The sequence below is a fragment of the Manis pentadactyla genome, chromosome 6 (genome assembly GCF_030020395.1).
Source record: "Manis pentadactyla isolate mManPen7 chromosome 6, mManPen7.hap1, whole genome shotgun sequence".
NCBI lineage: Eukaryota > Metazoa > Chordata > Mammalia > Pholidota > Manidae > Manis > Manis pentadactyla.
Window position 1 is genome coordinate 123,859,244 of NC_080024.1, and position 21,541 is coordinate 123,880,784.

The following is a 21,541-nucleotide window of genomic DNA, read 5'->3' on the forward strand; positions in this document are numbered from 1 at the left end:
GGCAGGACAAGTCATTGCTGCATCTTGGAATTGGGGCAGGGGCTGTTGCTGTATTTCTGTCCTAAGAAGGGTTCCCTTACCCCTTACATCTTTTCTCTCCTATTTTTAAATTATATTTCTCTTCTTGAAAGAACAACTTTTACTCACTCAACAATCCTGTCTCCAAAGAATTCAGACTTTTTGAAGTCTGAGTAACTCCAGTCACATGAGAGATCTTTTAAACATCCATAAACCCTGTGCCCATCTCTGAATGAGGAGATCAAGGTCTCTGAGGCTGGACCCAGGCATAACTATTGTTTAAACAAATCCCTGGAGATTCTCTTATGCATCAGACATTGTAAAGCACTGGTCTAAATAAACTACATTTTCTGGTTTTCCTTCAGAAAGTGTCCACAGATTGACCAAACCTATTTCCTCCTCAGATGAATGATGCTGAGTTTCTCCCAGATGGTGATATGCTCTGCCATTCTGCTCTCAGTCATGGAGGCAACCATATCTCCTGGCAAAGAAGAAAAATCTCCTGATCTTTCTCTAGAACTCCCCTTTCTATTCATCCTGGAGTCTAGTCCGTTAGCCTCAGAGGGGAATTTGGCCTGTAGAAATCATGGCATTCTTTTCATTAGAAACAGAGACCAAGATGTTCTCTACCATCTCTTTTGCAAGATGTACTCCTTCAAAAAGGCATGCTTTTTTGCTAGATCTGTTTCCTTCTCTGGGAACCCATGTACCTGAGGGTCTGCACAGACTCTAATGAGCATCCATGAGCTATTGTCATTGACTCACAAGTTTCCATGTGAGTTGTCCAGCCCCTGGGAAGCAGCTCTAAGTATCAAGTCTCCATACTTTCCCTGGGACTATCCTATCCAGGGTGGGGTCATTGATCTGATCTAACCTTCCTATTTATGTAGGTGCTTCTGATTGGTAAATGTGGGAGGTACATTAATTGTGAAAAATATACATCAGTACATTTTTAAAAAATACAATGTATAGAGTAAAAGTGATAAAAAGGAGTCATTAGTAGTGAAAATAGCAAACAGTCAATTCTTCGAAAACTCTTATTTTCCCTGCATTGTCATAAATATTCTCCACGTATTCATACCAGTAATGCCGTTCTAATGGTCCTAGCAGACACTTCCCCAATGCTTACCATCGGCCAGGCATTGTGCTAACTCCATTGTCTCATTTAATCCTCACAACAAACCCTGAGGGATAGGTGCCAGAGTGGAAACTGAGGCACAGAGAGGTCTATTGACTTGCAAATGTCAGATGGACATGAATGGGTCAGACCCCAGCTGACCCACATGGATGACTTGATGCTCTGGATATTTCCAGTTACCCTTCTGGCATCCTGAGTCTGCCCATGTGATCCCTGAATCCCATTTTGTTCCAGCCACTTGCAAGTTCATGCTCTGAACCCTTCTTCATGTTCTTCCCTTGGGAATTTTTTCATCTTGTCATTTTAGAAAAGTCTTTTCCTTTCCCCCCAATAACCTACATGCTTTACTATTGAAATTTTAAGTTTTGTTTAGTCTGGACTCTGCCTCTAACAGTGTGACCTTAAGCAAGTTAGTCAACCTCTCTGAGCCTGCTTTCCCCTCAGGAGTGGGAGTAGGCTGGCAGAAGAAACCAGACCTCTGTGCTTCTCAGAAATCCTGAAACTCTTGTAGCCTTGGGTGCAGCCTATCTCAAGCCTTTTCCTGGAAGGGCTCGCTTTGGTCTTCCTGGAAGCTGGACCTTCAGCCCTCTTGGACAGCTTGGAAGAAAGGAGTCAAACTGCCTTAGTGCCCTCCTTCCTGCCGCTTTTCTCTGAGGTCTCTGCTAGCCTTGACAACATCTCTTTCAGTGGAGGGTAACCCCTTTCTCTCACCAGTTATTCACAGCCCCTCCCCCTTCCCCGCAGTCTTCTTGGCTGAGTAAAAAACAAAAATGAACAAAAGCCCTATATGGCATCCAAGCCTGAAGCATTTCTCCAAAGATAATATTTCTGCAAGGGCAACTATTGGCGTGCTGGAGGCTCCCTGATAGTTGGAGCTTCGAAGGAGGTGCTCTGTTACATGTTGGGTGTCACCACCTGGTTATGCTCAGGAGTTCAGCTTATCTAGGCTTTCTGGAAACAAAAACAGGCTGGCTTCTTGCCAGGGTACCCTTTCCACCTTGAAGAAGCCAGTTCCTTTTTTCCCTTGAACACTTTTAGACGTATTTGGAAAAGTAGCATGTTCAAAGGCAGTTCCACAGGGATTTCCCCCACAATACCTCATTTCCACTCTCTTGCTGGGAGAACCATCTCACACCAGTGACAGTTCCCATTTTCACTGCCAGCCAACCTCTAGTCTAGCATCCTGTGCTTGGACTCTGGGCCCTCAGGAACCTAGTTTGAACATCCTTTCTCCTTGATAGGTCTTGGGACTCACTGAGGAATGGGGCAAACATTTGGCTGACTGACCTGTTATCAAAGACTTGAGACAGAAACCCCCATTTCCTGTTGCCCTAGGACTGGCCATTGGTGTCAGGGGCATCCCGGCCCTCCACAGATACACATTTTTTGTTAATCTCCATAGAAATACCCCCACTTGAGGAGTAGTCAACAAACAGGCACTTGGGAAATAACTGTTTAAGAAAACAGAATCTGTAACAAAGGCAGGCAGTAAGTAAATAAATATGGGAAGACACACAGCCAATCAGAAACACAGTGTTGGAGAGCTGAGCTTCTTTCTCAGCTTTTTCTGCCTCTGCTCAGGGTTTGCTGTCACGGACCATCACCGATAATATCTTGAAACTCCAGTCAGCAAGGGGGTCTTGTGGGGTCTGGCATACTCCCACCACGGTGACCCTTGGCCCTTCCCACACAGGCCTGTGTTCTTGCCTTCCCTTTTAAGGAAGATGTCAGTCAATCCAGTCTATCATGATATTAACCTGCCATATTGGGTTTTCTTTACTTAAAATTACTTTCTTTGTTCCATACTACAAATCAGGCTTTCATAAAATGAATCATAACTCACTAATCATGGAGTCTCTGTGGCAGTGCCATGGACCATTTTATGACAGCTTTTTCATTTTGTTCTGTTCTATTATTCTAGCTTTTCTAGTGCCAGTGCCACACGTTTTAATCATATCATTTTTATAATAAGCTTTTATAGATGATTGGGCAAAGACTGTACTTAATTCTACTATTGATCTTTTTATACACATACTTTTTCATAGTAACTTTAGAATATTCTTTAAATTCCAAAAACAAATCTTGTTAAAATTTGATTAAAATTATTTTATATGTGCATAATAGATGAGAAATAATGAACATCCTTAGAACACTGAGACTTCCTATCTGGGAATGTGATGTTTCCTATTTGTTCACCTCTTCCTTCATTACTCTCAAGAAAATTTCATTTCCTTCAGGAAGGCCTTGTGCTATTTCAGGAGGGTCTGGTGTTTTGTTTCTTCGTTTGTGTGCTTTTTAAGGGAATGTGTCTGGTCTCCTATCAAATGCAAAACTTCCTTATTTCTGGCCTAGAAGCATTACCTCATGGCATTTCCCCAACTCCTGTTCCACTTTTGCCACATCACATCTTATCCCTTCCTTCTAGGTGCCTTTAGAGGGCATTTATCATCTCCTAACCTTCTTTACAAGGACCGCTCTGTCTTCTCTGGCCTCCGCTTTACATTCTTTCCACCACTGACCAATCTCCTATTTTTCTAGTTTGAAACAATGGACAGTCTTTCTGATCAAAGAAGTACAATAAAGAAAGAGATGTCTGAAAAAGACTCTTAGCCAAAAGCAAGATGAATGGACTAAGGAGAGATGAGACTGGAAGCAGGAGGCTGGTGATGGGCTGCTCTGGGAGGCTGGACCCTGGGCAGGTCACACTCAGGTTAGAGGTGGTGGGAATGAATGAAGGGTGGGTGTGAGAGGCTCTGTGGAAGAGGATGTGTGATGGTTACTCTGTCACAGGATCATATGAAGGACATAGTGAAGGTCACACTTGTTGATCTGGGGCATTGACTCAGATGAAAGATGATTTAAGTAGATCACAATCTATAGCTACTTAAACATGGACATGTGCTCCCAGGCATAGAGAACTGGCTTTTCCTTGCAAGTGATGCTCCAGGTTATTGTGGGAAGGGAGGAGAGTCAGACAGCCCTGCATGGCCACTCTCTCACCTCCAGCAGAATGGACCCAAAGCACTGAGTGCCCAGTAGCATCCATGCAAGTCTGTTTCACTTATGAAAAGCAGCATTTAAAATAACCTCTTGCATAAAATTCAGAGATTAAATAATTCAGTTTCAGATATTATTTTAGTTCTTATTCTTTTCTTCATGAAGTGGGTGGAAGTACTCTGAAAACGTGGAGTCTGCTATGGGCTGGCTCTCCCCGGGTTCTCAGGATGCTTGGCAGCTCGCTTCTCCCTGACTGACAGGGGAGTATGTGGCTGTGTCCACTGGCACAAATTGGATTCTATTGAGGATGGGGTTCAGAGCCACCACATAGATCCGTGCAGGCTGCTGACTGCATGTGGACGCTGGCTGAGGGGGAAGGGCTGAACCTGAGGGGTGCTTCTCTCTCAAGGCGTTTGCCATGGAGCTATGTCTCCACAGATGGGGCCTTCTTTTACTCATTTGCACAAAGGCTTCTGTGGGCTGGGCCTGCTCAGCCATCTCTCCAGGCTCTAGAGTGAGGCGGGACTGTACAGACGGGGCTGAGGACTCCTGATTCCCAGGGCATCACTGCTTTTGATCAATGCCCGCTCACCAGAGCCTGGCTGTGGGCAATGGTCAGGCTCCGGGCTCCTGTTGTCTTCCTGCTGCCATCCTAAAGTGTCTTCATTCCTTATGCCCATGAGATGCTTACTGCTGCCTCTCCAGGCCCCACGTCCACATTCTAGGCAGGAAGAAGGGGGAAGGGCAAAAGGCATGGCCCACAGGATCTATCCCTTTTTAATCAGGAAAACAAAAGCCAGAACTGAATTACTGGGCCAGCTTTAGCTGCAAAGAGTCTAGGAAAGTGACTGGTGTAACTGACATGTTGCCACCCTGAAAAAATATCAAGGTCCTGTTGGTGAGCAGGAAAGAGGGAGGGGTGTTGGGTAGGTGCCCTGCAGTGCCTGGAGGGGTGGGCACCTCAGCACCCCAACGTGGGCATTGTAAGTCCTAACGTCCTGCTTCACTGCCCGGATTCAGCATTTTGTCCAACCTTTTCTTATTCCTTCTTAGCATTCCACACACAAAATGATATTGTAAATTGGATTTCAAAGCTAAATTTTGGGGGCTCCTGATACTTATTTTATTAAGTGGACAAAAGACAAGCTTGCCCTAAAGAGGGGGGAACTTCCACACCACATGTCCCTGGGAGGCCATTGTTCAAAGTTGATGACCACACCCACAGAAATTGTTCCTCCTGGCCACCAGACCCCAAAACAGCTGGAAATTTCAGTTATTTTCTTTGTGAAGAAATTTGAATTTATTCCCAAGTGCATATTTAAGGATCTAAAATGGAATTTTAGCAATTGAGTTGGAAGGGCTCAGTAGGACTTGAGGGGCCACAGTCCATTTCTCCTTGCCAGTTTCCAGCCTCTGGTGGGGCAGAGGCCAGCTTCTCCAGACAACTCAGCAGCTCCCAGTAGGGTGGCCTCAGTGCAGGAGACCAGTGGTGAGCAGCAATCAGCTACTTGGCTGGGGCCTGCCCACAATAGAGTTGGAGTGGCTGGGTCCTGAGTTCCCCTGGGTTTGGGCCCCAAACCTCCAGCTACATCCCTGGTAGGTCCTAGTGACCCAGACAATGCCACTTCCTATCTCCTTATCTTTTCCCACGGCTCCAGGCTGGATCCTAGACATTCTTTAGGGCCCAGCTCAAGTGCCACCTCCTCCAGACCTTGACCCCCTACCACCAGGTGAGCTAGTTTCCCCACCACCGAGCCCTCCCACAATGTGTCTTTTCCTTCAGAAGATCCACTGTGCCTTATCCATCATGGTCCAAGGCTTGTTCTATGAGTGAAAACAGTCGTTCTCCAAGCTCCGTTTGCCTCAGGGGAAACCTGAGCATGCACAGGGTGCTTGCTGAGCAGGGTCTCCTCCACTTGTCTCCGTTGCCACCTGCCCTTAATCCAAGAGCTGAAGGGGAAAGCTGTGGGCCTTGTCACCTCAGCCCTGGGCAAGTGTCGGCTCAGCACCTCCACATTCATTAGGTTCTGGCCATGTGCTAGTCCCAGGTCTGCCCCTGAGGAGCACCCTGGCCAGCCTCGGCCAACAGGGAGGCCACTATGCACAGGTTCTGTGAGGATACCTGGACCCCTTGTCCCTGCTCCCTCCTCAGTCTCTGTGTCTGTTTGTCTCTCATTCCTCTTTAGCAGCATGTGCCCTTTCATTTACCTTCCTTGGAAGTCCCCTCTTCACCTGCCCAGATGTCTAAGTGTAGCAGGTGCTCTGGTTAAGGAGTATAGGACGTTGGAATGGTGAGAGCAGCCCTTGAGACAACGCAGCTGGGGATCCAGAGGGACTGACCAGGCAGCAGTGCAGGATTCTCCTCCTCATGCTTGTGTTCTCAGCACCTGTCTCTGGGCACCAACCATATGCACTATGGCCAACCAGGGCATATTTCAACACTTTGCAGCCCACAAGAGGGGAGCTCTGAGAGGTTTTAGTTTTGTTTCCATTGCTTCTATGGAAAAAAACAAGTTTGTTTTTTCCTTGCAAAATATCACTTTTCCAATTGAAGGAAAATCAATTTTACTTTTAATGTGCCTGACTGGTGGAGTTCCATTGCTGGCCCATGCTGGGCAGCTTCTCAGAGCTGATCCCTGATCTCTTTCTTCTGTGCTGAGCAGCAGCCAGGCCTTCCCTGAGCTGAATTGGGGCCATTAGCTTTCATCTCTAAACAAGTAGCAGGTTTGCTTTTAATAATGACAAGACAAAGATGATGCATTGATCTTGGATTCTCCTTATTTTATCATCCAGAAAACTGCAGCAGATGGAAAAAGGCAGGAGATCATCGTGCTCGACCCCAAGAGGAGCAACGCTATTAACATTGGTCTGACGGTCCTGCCCCCACCAAGGACAATTAAGATAGCCATTCTGAACTTTGATGAATACGCCTTAAACAAAGAAGGAATTGAGGTAAGAGGAGCTCTCTCAAGTGCTACTTGTGTTCTGTAATATGTCTCATATGTAGAACATTACCGTGTCCAGTGTGACTTTCTCCACAGGGTGACTTGACATTTTTCTGTTTCAGCCAGACTCTGAATAATGTTAATAATTCTCACTTTTTTTAACGTCTTCATTGGGGGAGTCCCCCTGTGCATAAGAAGTTCAGAGATCTCACTCCCTTGTTTATTTCTGACCACATTTCTAACCACCTACCGCAACATGGAAGAATGTGATCATCTCCTCAAGAGGCTGGTAACATCTTCTTTCACATCATTTCAAACCAAATGTGTTTAAAAATTTCAAAAGTAAGGTTTTCAATGTGTGCTCACATCCACGTATGTAGCTGTTTCTCTCTTGGCATGTGGGTATGTAGAGATATGTTTCAGTGGATAAGCTGGAGAATTGAAGCTGAGTCTTCCACATATGTCGATTTGAATGGAAAGAGTGGAGAGAGTTTGGGTAACTACCTGGCCAGAGCCATGGCTCCCCAGCTCTTCCACTAGGCCCTGTTGTCCCTTAACCATGGGCTGGTGCCACTTATAATAAGTTAAATCTCATATTATAGTAATGGAGAAAGAGTGAGTGGAGCCATGGACCCAAGATTCCTACAGATGGGTGACAGAGCTCAGGACCCACTGGGTCAGAGTGGGGATAGGAGGCTACTGCTTCATGGCATGAGGTGACACCCACTCCATCCTCCTATTGGCAAGGAATTGGATTGCCAATTGGATTCCTTTAAAGCCTTTCCATAGTTGGGGTTCATTCATACACAGTCTTATTTGAAAGACTCAAGGGTGGAGGGAATCAACGAACATTGATGGGAGGGAGGAAGAGCGAGCCCTTGACAGAAGACTTGGCAGAGAGGACAGGCTCAGGCCACTGTGCCGACTCACCCATGGCCCTGAGTGTGGGAGGGAGCTGTGGGGCATGGTGGGGTGGGGGGGCGAGGTGGCATCCAAACTCAGCCAGGCAGGCATGCCTTTGTGCTTCAGGGAGGAGAGGCTTCCATAGCACAAACTGTGTTCCTAGAGGTTTGCACTGAGTTGAGTAGTGTTCCTTCAAAATCCACGCCCACCCTGAGCCTCAGAATGTGACCTTACTTGGAAATACAATCTTTGTAGATGTGATCAAGTTAAAATACAGTCATCCTGGGTTAGAGTGGGCTCTAGTCCAGTGACTGATATCCTTTTAAGAAGAGAGAAGTTTGGACACAGACGTGGAGAGGAAAATGCCCCATGAAGACAGAGACCACAGAGGGGCACACACAGAGCAGGAGGCCATGTGATGATGGAGGCCAAGATCACAGTGATGTGTTTATAAACCAAGGAGCACCAGGGATGCCTACAGTTACCAGAAGCTAAGAGGAGGCAAGGAAGGTATTCCTCCCCTAAGTCCTTCAGAGAGAACATCACCCTGCCGACACCATGATACCAGAACTCTGGTCTCTCCAACTATGAGAGAATAGATTTCTGTTTTTATAAACCACTGGTTTGTGATACTTCATTATGACCGCCCTAGGAAGCCATGAGAGGCCTAAGCACCTCTACTCCGGGGAACATACACACCCTGTTCCAGGAGCAGAGAGAAGGAGGAGAATGCATTTTCTTTCTGGCTGGACAGAAAGTTGAGCTCCAAACCCTGGAATGAGGCCAGGCAGCATATCCGAGGGGCAACCAGGGTATGAGGGCATGTGGTGGACTGGGACAGAGGGTATAAAGGAGACAGAACAGAAGGTGATGGCAGGAACATACAGAGAGGGACATTAAGGCAGCTGCCACACAGCAAGAAGGGGGAGGCAACCCCACTCTGGGACCCCCAGAAGGAGCAAGGGAGAGGAAGGGCACAGGCTTGGCCTTGGGCAGGGGGGGGCTGCCAGCCTAGACAAACCACCTGTAGAGTGTCTTTCATCTCATCTGGACAAACCCAGGGCAGCTGGAGCACACACTCCAGCCATCCTATTTACTTACCACTGTTTTTTAGAGATTGCAAAAGCTTCAGATTCAGACAGAGGGAGGCTTCAAATATAACCAGACCTGGCCTGGTTGAAGGAAAAAATGACAACTTCCCTTTTAAAAGAATTTCCCCTTCTTGTCATGAGAACTTGAAAGACCATCAGGAGAGATTGATTCCTTTGGATTTTACCTTTGTTCTTTCCTGAAATGTAGATCTCCCTGGGTGGGGAAAGTTTCAGATACAATAAGGTACTAAGCTACTTGCATTTTAGAATGAATCAAATTGCCTTTTCCTTTTCTGACTGGTTTCCAGCTGAGCACCTTTTTGATCCAGGAAGGAATAATGACAGCCACAGTAGTGGTGACGGATATAGGAAGAGCAGCACAGCTCTAAAGTTGACTTTCATAGGTTTCTTCCCGTGGGCCACGCACCAGGTAGGTGCTTTACACAGATGCTCATCAAAGCCTTATTAGGTACATGCTATTTATTATGTTCCCCATCTTAAAGGTGAAGAGTGAGTCCCCACATCAGTCTGATGCTCTACAAGCCAGTGAGAGGTCAAATTGCAATAGAAACTCTAGAGCCCGGATGTAAAGTGCAGACCACAGGCCTTAGGGACGGTTGGCCTAGGAGGGCACTCTATGTCTGTGCTCAGGTGCCGCAAAGAGTAAGAGGGAATCTGAGGGGGACATGAGGAAACCCTGGAGACAGCACGGGCTGCATCATCGTGCTGCCTACGGTCGTCCACCAGGAGTAGCTGATGTGTGGAACGATTTAAAGTGGGAGAAAACCGTCAAACCCTTACTGAGAGTTTATTGTGTCATCAGTCCTCTGTTAATTCACATTTAGTAATAGCAACACATACAATAACACATCTCTTTCAGTTTTCATCTAAAGCAGGGTTTCCCATCAGCGGCACTGTTAACACCTCTAGGCTGACAATTCCAGATTGTGGGAACTGTCCACTGCATTGGATGATGTTTAGCAGATTCCCTGGCTTCTGCCCACAAGATGCCACCCTAATGGTGATGACTAAAAGTATCTCCAGACTTTCCAATGTCCCCTGGAGGCAAAATGACCTCAAATTAAGAACCCTTGGTCTGAAGACTGCCTGTGTGAATTCAGAGACTATGTATATTTTTCAACTCTTCAGTCATGCCGAGAAGACTCCAGTGGAAACCAGCCCTCTTGGAGGATATGGAATCCAGAAACTCCCATCCATCACGGGCTGTCTCTGGTCATTGCTCTCAGGGACCTGAGGGGCATAACTGGTCTAGACCCATGTGCTAAGCCCGTTATCCAGAGCTTATTCTCTAGGCTTGTTGTTCAAGAGTTAAATCAGGACTGAGAAGAGATGGAAGTTGTGTACTTACAGATCTTTACTAATAAGATTTCCAGCTTTCTCCCAAAGGGCCTCTTGCAAACCATCTGCTTCTTGGACGCAGGCACTGTAGCATAATGACACAGTTCAAAGCCCTGTGTACCTACACGTGGTTAGAATCCAGTGGCTTTGCTTAGCAACCCAATGATATGTATCCGGGTTTGTCCTGAGGGAACAATTAAGTAACTTCATTAACGAAATAGTTTTCCATAAGAGTATTAAGCTTTAGAACACTATTTTAAAGCCATCTTTAAATAGTATTAATGATGTTTTCCCAAGTAAAACGTCATCAGTTTATCTCAAATGGAAATAATGAAGGGTTTTCTTTCCTTTTCTTGCCTTTTTAATGTTTTTAGAGTCTGAGTCTACTCCAATGGTAGCACAATTGAACAGTCCCAAGTGGCATTAATTTGGCCCAGTTTGGCTGCCAGGCCTTTCGGCATGCTAGAAACAGAAGCTCCCTCTTGCTCCACGTACAGCACCTTCTCTGGCAGTCTGTGTTGTACACGTGCCATCTGCCCAGCCCGAGAGGGTGCTGGGCGCATGCAGAGGAGCCTGAGTGCAGAAGCCATGGCCAGGCAGCAGGGCCAGGGAGCCAGAATATCCCAGCGACCGGACTCCTTAGCCACGCTGACAGTTTTGCATTTCCAGTTGAATCTCCATGAGGTATACGGGTTTGGTGCTAGAAAATAAGGAGTAGCCCCTAGGTGGTCTATAGCTCTGCCTTGGGTGATCCACCCTATCTTCAAGCAAGTCACTTCAGCTGTGAGCTTAAAGCAGTAATTTCTGCCCCACACGCCTCACTGAGTCATCACAGGATGAAAGAAGATATTATCAAAACACCTTGAGAAGTTAAAAAAAGAGAGAGAGAGAGAGAGAAGTCCCTCCATAGAGTAAGTTCATGAATAGAAAACCATTGTCTCATAATAATGTACAAGTTGTGTCCAAACCAGCCTGTGCTCTAAGTGCTCTGACGTTGTGCTGTTGTCACCAAAATCCTTGTGCTAGATTCTCCTCCAGAGCTATCTGTACCCAGGGTTTTGTTCAAAACTCAGAAAGAAAATGACTGCTTGTTATGGTCTCATCTGAAAGTGAATGAGGTGGCCAAACCCCAAAATATTTGGGTCCATAATCAGTGAGCCTTCACCATTTTTCTCTGAAATACAGATATCAGATTTTTAAAAATCCTGTATACTTAAAGCAGTGCCATGGGGACTCTGTCTGGGAGAAAGCCAAAACTCAAAAACACTGAGATTATTACATAATAGTCTTCTTTGATGTTTTTCTTCCTGTGAAACCAAATAGTGATCATCATAAAATCATCAATAAATTCACTGACATGGTAGAAGAGCAAATTAGAGATATCTTCTCACTCTCATTCCCTCGTCATCTGTTTTTTGGGGGGAAAAAAGGGCCGTCAGCTCACAGAAGGTAGCTTTGGCCTGCCCTTCTACTGTCTTACAGCTATTTTTATTGCCAGTGATGTGTAAAAAATAAAATAAAATTAACTGGCAGATGGCAACCTCATAAATCTTCAATAGTGAACAAATGGTTTAAATTAGAGAAGTGAAAAACAAAAGTAAGAGTGTCTGATTACTTTCCCAAAAGAAAAAAGCAGCTAAAATCATTGCAGGAAAATCCCATCTGACAAAGGGGAAAAAGTGTTGATGATTTTTTGTTTTGGAATTCTTGCACATGATTACTATAATCTAACCATTAAGGAAATTAAAATAAAAACGAGTTAAGTTTTTATTTTGAAAACTAGTTTAGTTCGAATCCTGGATGTTTTTGAAGAAGCGACATCTGCTTGGATTGTTTTGGTTATTTTTAAATAACATCCATGTGGACAGGCAAGATCAATAGCATGGTTCTGTTGGGGAGCAAGGAATACTGTTGCTGAATATCTCCCTTGATGCTCAGATTCCATCCACATAATCTGAGGGTTTGGGGCCATGATGCTGAGAATCTTGGAAGAGGAGGTATGTGGTGCTCACCTTCTGTGACCTCTGACTATGGCGCAGAACACTTATCTTCAATGCAGCTGGCATCACTGGCTTCTGCTTGACTACTGAGACTGCCCTCTCTGTTAACACTGTCCTTGAATGCAGGACAGCTGCTAATCCCACCCAGGTACATCCTAAATCAGAATTGTGTGAACATCTGCATCTCTAGCCCTTGGTCATCACTGATCTATTCCATCACTATGGTTTTGTTTTTTTCGAGAACGTCACATAATTTGAGACTGGCTTTTTTCTTTCAGCATGATTGATACCTTTGAAATTCAGCTAAGTTGTGGTATATGTCTATAGTTGGTCCCTTTTTTATTGTTGAGAACTTCAACATTGTAAGACATAACCACAGTTTGTCTATTCACCTGTTGAAGAATATGTAGCCTGGTCCAATTTTTTGTAGTTATGAATAAAGTTGCTACAAATGTTTGTGTGCAAGTTTTTCTGTGAACATAACTTTTAATTTCTGTAGGGCAAATACCTACAAATGGAATTGCTGGGTCATATGGTAACTCGGTGTTTAATCTTTTAAGGAACTGTATTTTATTCTCTTAGCACTATCTTTCAGAGAAAAAGATTTTAATTTGGATGAAGTTCAACTTATCGAACTATTCTTTTTCGGTATCATGTTTAAGAGTTCATTGCCCACAAGGGTCACAAAGATTTTCTTTTATGATCCTTTCTTAAAATTTTGTAGTGTTACATTTTCCTTTTATATCTGTGATTCTTTTTGAGTTAATTTATGTATAAGGTATAAGATTTAAGTTGAGGTTCACTATTTTTTTTTTTGCATATGGATTCCTGTTCTTCCAACACCATTTGTTTAAAATACTATCTTTTCTCCATTGAGCTGTCTTTGCACTTTTGTCAAAATGACTGGGCTATATTTTTGTAGTCATTGATCCCTCTATCTGCCCCATTGTGCATGCCACATTTATTAATATAGTTTTATAGATCTTATAGTTAGGTAATATGACTCCTTCAAGGTTTTCCTTATTCAAAATTGTTTTGGTTGTTTTGTTTCATCTACCTTGACATAGAACTTATAGAATAAGCTTGTCTATATCCAAAAAAAAATGTTGTGCTGGTATTTTGATTGGAATCAAGTTAAATTTATAGATCAGTTTGGGGGAAATGAATATCTTGACTGTGTTTGACTCAGTCCATAAACATAGTATATCCTCAATTATTTAGATCACCTTTGATTGCATTCCTGAGCATTTCCTAGACTTGAGGCTGGGGAATACCAAAGGAAAAGGAAACTGAACTAATTGCCAGTTCAGTTGAACCTCGATTTCAGGTCTTCTTTCCGAATCTACCTCCTACTATGTACTTTTTAAAGTCTTCAGATTGCTGCTCCATGCATGCTGTCCAGGGTTTATTGTTGCATTCAGTGGGGCAGACAGGGTAGAATGTGCCTACTCCATCTTACCCAGAACCAGAATTCCTTCCCACTTTTTATCCAGATGCTTGCTACTATAGAGTAGTACCCAAAGCAATTAGGATTAATGAATTAATGTAAGTTATGAAAAGTATGACACAATGTGTGTTTCTGTGCTTTGATACTAGAGAAGGAAAAATGAGAGAAAAATAACACTTTAATAATGTTTATATGAAGTGTCACATTATGGGAATTTTTACCTTCTTTTAAAATGTAATTACTAGGGATTTGAACCTATAAGAATCATAATCCTTCTCATGATTTTCTGCCAGTTCTGCCTTATATAATTGATTTTAACCAGAAACCATCACAAGCAAAAAGATATACTTTTTTCATTAGTGGGTTGGATTTGCTATTTATAAATACCATTATGACTTTTCCTCAATCAGACTTGAGTTTGATATTACTTAAAGTGTTTTCATTTCTACATATGTTTTGAAATATAGCTTAAATACTTAAAACAATTAAAATTATATTTTGTCTCATATAAAAAAGTCACTCTGAATTCCTAGAAAGTAATACATTTTTGTAAGCTCTGAAATTAATCCATGAGAAGTACTAGAAAGCATATATTTTTGACATGTTTGACTCTTATTTCCTAGGATACAGGGATATGTTCTCTAATCTTTTGTTTTATTTTTTTACCTTTCTCTTACCTCCCAACCCCCTTCCTTGCCTAGAGTGCCCTTCATGTACAAGATCCTGAAAATTTGGGGGAAACTTGCTTAAATTCTTTATGAAACAGGATATTAAAGGAGAGAGAGAGGTCATTTCACACCAAATCAATATAAATTGAGATGCTATCTGGGACTTTTATTTGCTAAAGTGTATTTAGTTTATAACAATGTAACACCTGTATAAGAACACTGGCAACAACATATCTCTACTGGTTGGAAAATTACAAGAATTTAGGAACATCAGAGAGATGGGATACAGTCCATCACTAAGAATATCCAATATAATTCCATCTTTCCAGAAAATTCTAACCATGATTCCCAGTGAAGAAGAGAAGCAGAAAATTCAGGAAGCTCAGCTGGCCAGCCCTGAAGTGCCATTGGGCAGTGCAGAGCAGTTCCTGCTCACGCTCTCCTCCATCAGCGAGCTCTCAGCTCGGCTCCACCTCTGGGCATTCAAAATGGATTATGAAACTACAGAAAAGGTAAGCGCATAGGAAGACAGAGAATCAATCCTAATCCCCAGAGTTAGAACGTCAATTTTTTATTGGTGAAGGAGTGAAGTATCACTCTGGAGTAAGGATTTGAAGGGCAAGTTGATTATGATGAGGTTGTGTCTGCACTAGGTGGTCAGCAGCCTGCCAATGAGGGGTGATCCTAAAGTGTCTGCCTGGCACCGGCCTCAAGCACTTGATTGTGGGTTTAAATCAGATGACTGTTTAAAGAAAACCTATTATATCTTTTTCTAAATAAATGCTCATTGTAGAAAATCTGAAAAATACCGAAAAGCACAATCTGGAAAGTGACCTGTACTCCTGCTACCTGATGATAATCACTTAAGCTGCCTTTGATGCATTTAGCAGGTCACTGGGTCACATTGAGAGAGAATCTCAGTAGAAAGTTTAGAATGAAACAGAGTTCAAGAGGTTGAGAGGAGGAAAGAAGGAAAGGGCCCTTCACAGAGTAGGCATGGGGAGGCTTGTCTTCAGTAGAAACTGGAAAGAGCAGGTGATTTCTCTGGACTGGGGCAATGTGAGTATTTTTACAGGTTCTGAGCAGAAGGAATGAGTGGAGAGGAAAAGCAAGAGATGGAAGGTAAGGGAGAGGTGAGCTTAATTGAGAGGAAGTGCCCAAAAATGACAGATTCAAAGCACAGGTGGACAGGCTGTGTGATCTCCATCCCCCTGCAAAGGAGGCAGCAAGGTCTTATATTGAGGACCAGATAGGTGGGATGGGTTTAGGGGCCTCAGGAGGAAACCACTGCACTTGAAGTCATTTGGGAATCAAGCAGGGATGACTTGGTGTGACTTGGCCACAAAACCAATCTAGAAGTGTGCGAGAATGGGAGTTATGGGGGCAGTGGGAGAAATGAGGATGGTGGCCTTTAGAAAACAATAGGCTAAGACGTAGCCAGGAAAGAGTGCCCAGAAGGGAGGTTAAGAGCCCTGAGTGGCCCAGAGATAGTAAAGCCACAGTGTCACCTGACTGGAAGAAGAAAGACAAAGAGGAAGACTAGTCCAGAGGCTGAAGGAAAGTGTGAAGGAAGGGTGTCGTGGAAGTCAGCCACGGTCAGAGGATGCACTGAGAAGAGAGTGTGACCTGAGGGTCTTGCCTGAGCTTGGAGGATGGGCAGGGACAGGGAAAGCCAGAGCCCTTGCCACCCCTGCACAGCTTCCTGTTTGCCACAGGTACCCATTTGGTCTTCATGGGAAGACTCTGGGGCCTAGACTTTTACCCTGTCACCTTTTGGCACTTTACTGTGTGCCCATCACATGGGATTCCCTTGTACTGAGAAGTCCACTTCTTATGATCTTATTCAAAAATTAAAAAGAACAGAGTAAAGACAAAATGTATGTTATTTATCATATTCCTTTTTTTTAATTGAAAGGAAGTAGCAGAACCACTTTTGGACCTGAAGGAAGGGATAGATCAACTGGAGAACAATAAAACCCTGGGCTTTATCCTGTCTACTCTTTTAGCCATCGGGAATTTTCTAAATGGAACGAATGTAAGTCACATCCCTTATCCTCGTCCCTCCCTTGTCACAACATCCCTGCCCCTCACCTGCTGGTGGAGGTTGTACCTCTGATCCTCCAAAGCACCAAAGAACAAACAACTTTTGAAGTTTCTTGCTGAAAAATCTAGGAATTTTCTCCTTAAATTATCAGGGCCTGCTTGTTTGAACCTGTATGTTGTTATAAGTAAGAAAACCGAAAAATAAGCACAAAGCTCGACTACTCTCAAAATTGACATTGGAGAGATTTCTTTTCTGCCCTGTTTTTCTTTTCCTGAGCTTATCACTCAAGTATTTGTACTTACACATATTATAAACCAACTTTCTTTTAAAAATTGGCCTATTTTTGAACAGGAAGTAGAAAAGAAACAGGGCAAAGGGAGAAAGAAGTTACAGATACCCAGATGCCAGCCCCACAGCATCCTGTTTTAGGGGGAGAGCCCTGAAACCATCCTGGGCTGATGGCTGTGGTGGGGAAGGGCCAGAGGCCCCTTTCGTTCTCAGTGTAGCTGGCCCATGTGTGATCATCTCAGGATGATGGAGCATGTGGCCTGAGAAGCTTCAGTCACAGGGGAACTAAATATTGGACCACTGCAGCAGGGCATTGATTCTAAACTTTTGTGCCTTTATAAGAGCCTGTGTAAAATTTTTCTTCATGTCTTACATTTAATGTTTACCAAACAGGCCAAAGCATTTGAGTTAAGCTACCTCGAGAAGGTTCCAGAAGTTAAAGACACCGTGCACAAGCAATCTCTTCTCCACCATGTGTGCACCATGGTGGTGGAAAATTTCCCAGACAGCTCCGATCTGTACTCGGAGATTGGAGCCATCACCAGGTCAGCCAAGGTATGTCTGTGGAGCACAGCGGGGAGGGTGGTGGCTCTCCTTCACTCATCTCTGTGGAGTTCAGGCCTGTTAAGTAAAATGGCTAAGTGCTGTGCTGGAGTTTGTGAATATGACTCGTCTGATGCCATTTCTGAAGGACCGTTAAGACTGTTTTCCCATGGCTGGTTCCCTGTCAGATTCTGTCTGACTGAGGTCTGTGGGGCAAGCCTGCCATCTTGGTCCTAAGCCTGCATCCACTGTTGCACAGTGTTACTAACCAGACTGGATGCTCCACAGCATTCAAACTCCCCAACTCATTGTAGATGGGCAAAAATGTCAGAAAGATGCATTTTGGCTCCTCCTAAGACTTCCACGGAACCTTGCAGTGAGATGTGGAGCCAGGAAACAGGGGCACGCCTGGCCCCTTGCTCTCCACAGATTGGCCATCCCTATGATCTAACACAGAGGGAACAGTTTCATAGGGCTGGAAATAATATGTAGCATTGGCCCCTAGGCTGCAAGTCCTTAAATTTAGTGCAGAGTTAATGTCTTCATAAGTTTATGGATTATAAGTAAAGAGACAGTCTTAATAGCTGGACACCCAGTTGTCCCAGCTGCAGGAGCAACCCCAGAGGAACCAAAAGCAGCAGAACTGGGCTATGTAAGGGTCTTGGGAACAACATGGAACTCAGGGTGAGGGTCTGAATAAGGCACAGGATCCAGGCCATTGTGGAGGAAATCTCCTGGAAACCCAGCCCAGGCAAGAACGACCCTGAGCTATGGGAGACAAGAGGAGGCTGAGAGGTGGACAGAGGTGGGAGGAATGGGGAAGGGGTTTTGCTGAGCTCTCCATCTCCTGCCTTCTCCACAGAATGGCTTCTGGGGGCCTGGGGGCTGGGACCCTCTTTTACCTGCTTTGGGACCAACAGGCTGGCCAGCTACCAGTTATAGCAAGCAGGGGACCCTGAGCCAGGCTGATGGTGGCCTGCCTTGAGGCAGAAAGAGGCATGGCCAGCAATCCCCCAGCTCTAAGAGCTGATGAAGGGCTTCTGAGAACACAGACACCTCACTTCACAGGTATGCTGACCACATTTGCTCCATGGCAGGCACTGTCCTGCAGTCTTTAAGAATATTACTTCAATATCCAAGGCATAAAAAGCCCCTGTAACCCAACAGGGGTTCCTCCAATTGCTTCTCTGACATCTCCATGAGCACCTTCTCAGAAGACAGTTCATTAGAAATAACTCTATTTCAGACAAAGCTACCTGGCTATCTAGATTCATTTTGGACCTGTTTCCAGAACCACCCAGAACAATTGCTTCCCTTTTACATGTGGTCCTTGGTTCTTTCCCGGGGCCTTACCCTGGATGGAGTCTGCTTGTAACAAAAGTTGCCCCGACCTGGGAGTCTGAGCCAGGCTGGCCCCAAGTGACAGCCTCAGCCCACACTTAGGCTTTTCCCAGAGAATGTTTAGTTATTGGTAAACTAATAACTAAACATAACCTTGCCTCAAGGTTGGCTACAGAAGCCAAACTGTACGAACCTGTTAACTTTGGCTATTCTTAAAGGTGACTATTGACCCAGGTCCCTGTGACTTGAAGCAGAAAGCTGATCTACCACCACTTCTCAGCTTTTTCTCCCAAAGGGGCCCTTCTGCATAGACTGGTACAAGGCTAGCTTCAGGAAACCCCAGTGCTCATTGCTTTCACCCCATCCCCTGGTGTGCCACAGTTTGGGTCTCACTGCTGCAGTCCCTAAAAGGCAGGTTGCTGTGGTGTCCACAGGACGATTGTGTCCTGAGTTGTCCCACAGCACCCAGACTGCCATGGTAAGACTTGACTCTGCTTCGCAGCACAGCTGATGTGTCTTCCTGCACACAGAAAGTGGCCCATAAGGAGTAGTCCTCGGGAGAGGTCTTCCTGGCCAGGACTTCCTTCTCACAACAGAATGCCAGGCCAGCTCTCTCCCAGAGGTAGAATTTTCTAGGGGCAAACCTAGGCTTAAGGCATGATAGTTGACAACTTAGATTCTGGAGCCAAAGAGATTTGGGTTCAAATCCCAGGTCCACCACCTGCAGCTATGTGGCCTCTCAAGCTACTTAACCTCTCTGATCAGTTCCTTCCCTATGAAGTGGAGCTAGTAACAGAATCTGAGGCCATGAAGTAACTGTGAGAACTCAGATCACATGTGCTGGCTGCGTCAACCCAGGCCCGCCACCAGCTGAGGTCGTCTCCCACTCTCCTCAAAGGACACTGCATTAAGCTCAGCCCTCAAACTACTTTTTGTCAGAAGGCTCCCTGCCCGGCTTCTGCTGGCAGTGAGGTTACTTTCTTCTGCCACCATTTTAAGGGTTCACAATGGACTCTTCCTTGAAAAACCATCTCTCATACCATCACATCTTGTCTGCCTGCTGTTCTGTGCCCACGGCAAGCATCCCACAGTCAGGCTGCACAGGGCTACTCGGTGTGTGTCTGAGCTGAACTCGGGTTATTTTATTGAGGATCAATGGAGCTGCCAGATGCAAAAGAGGACACATCCAATTGGCTTAAAACCTCCTAGACCTCCTAGACATGACTTGTCGATCCCAGGCCATTTGGATCCTTTTCTAGACTTGTCCTTTGGACTAGTCAGTCCTTCCTTTTTTTAAATCTGCATTTCTTTTCCTCTCAACTAAACGGCTTTTTTTTTTTTTAACTCCACTGTGCCCTAGGAAGTGGAGTTAAGACTTTTCTTATCTGGATCCAGAATTCCTTTGGTTTCAGGCAAGTCATTTTTCTCAAAGTCCCTTGAGCTCTTTATTTACCGGAATCCCAGAACTTTGCCTAAACTTACCTTCTGTTTTTGGCTCTTTACCACCCAAGAAATCTGGGACAATCAGTGTCTTGCCTGGCCCCAGGGCCTCCCCTGTGCACAGCACAGCTTCAAAGACTCGGCCCTTGTTGACTTGGTCTCCTCTGCTGTCCTGGGGGGGTGCGGGCTGAAAGTCTGAGGCCACTCCAGCAAGTGCCCTGGGTACGCATATCCAGACCCTGCTCTCATGACCACAGTCAGCAGCATCCAAGCAGTGGTGGCTCCCCTCTACATCTGCTCTACGTCCCTTTGTTTGCCTTGCTCTTTCCCTTTCCTATCTTCTCTCACTCTACGTCTCCCTTGTCCCCTCTGCCCCTCCCTTTGGCCCACCTGTTTATTTCTTCCTCCCCTCCTAGCCTTCTCAATGTCTTTCCCCAATCCTACATCTCCCTCCATTAAATGTGTTTTTTTCATGACTCTGATTCACATAAGTTCTAGTCCCAAGATTTTGTAGAAGTATTATTTTAGAAAACCTCATTTCAAACCACTTCCGTCAATCGGAGCTCTTCCCAGTCCCTTGAAGAGCATAGCGAGCACTCATGACATCTGTTCTGTGCACACAGCACTTGCAGCTTCTGGCAGGACCAAGTGCCCCCACAGCCTGCACACAGACACACTCAGTCCGTGCCTCCTCATTGTTTGTTATCACCTATGAGCCCCCTTGAGAACAGCAACTCAATCTCATCAGCATTTGTCTTTATGTTCTTAGTGCCTGGTACGAGGACAGACATACCCCAGTTTCTCCATGAGTGTTGACTGAATGAGTGAATGGGTGAATAAATAAAATGATTTGTCACACCATGTAAAAGTGATAATTGTGAAGGAAAGCCGGCTATACCTTACCTGGCCCCAGCATATCTAAGCCATCCATATATGACTGTGCGTGTTCCTCAAACCTCAAGTGAAATATCATCTCTGAGGAGCAAGAGTGCTCTGAAAAATGTTATGAGACATCTTCTGAGTTCATATTGTACTAGACTTCCTTGATATCATGTTTTAATCTACAATTCCCAATGACTTTCCTAAGATTAATTTCCAAATCAGGCAAAAAAAGTGACACTTGGGTTCATTTGTTGAATAGTTTTATCACAAAATAATTTGATATCGAGATAATGACAAATACTCATGTGGATAATTTTTAGGCCATAAATATGTTTGCATTTCAAGATGTAAATTTGGTTTTGGTGTTTGTTTCTTCCCAGAGGCAGTTCGGTTTCCTGATTCACGTCGGTGTCCAGTTGTTTCAGTGTGTTTGCAAT

The 21,541-nt window shown here is 44.7% G+C and overlaps 1 protein-coding gene across 9 annotated transcripts in view; it reads left to right on the top strand.

Annotated features, from left to right (window-relative positions):
• Positions 1–21,541, top strand: part of FHOD3 (formin homology 2 domain containing 3) — a 525,593-nt gene that overhangs the window by 474,947 nt on the left and 29,105 nt on the right. For all 9 annotated transcript variants that reach the window (XM_036884979.2, XM_036884980.2, XM_036884981.2 and 6 more), the window contains 4 exons: positions 6,947–7,105; positions 14,896–15,078; positions 16,482–16,601; positions 17,292–17,453. In XM_036884979.2, the coding sequence (XP_036740874.2) occupies positions 6,947–7,105; positions 14,896–15,078; positions 16,482–16,601; positions 17,292–17,453 (624 nt within the window). The remainder of the gene's footprint in view (positions 1–6,946; positions 7,106–14,895; positions 15,079–16,481; positions 16,602–17,291; positions 17,454–21,541) is intronic.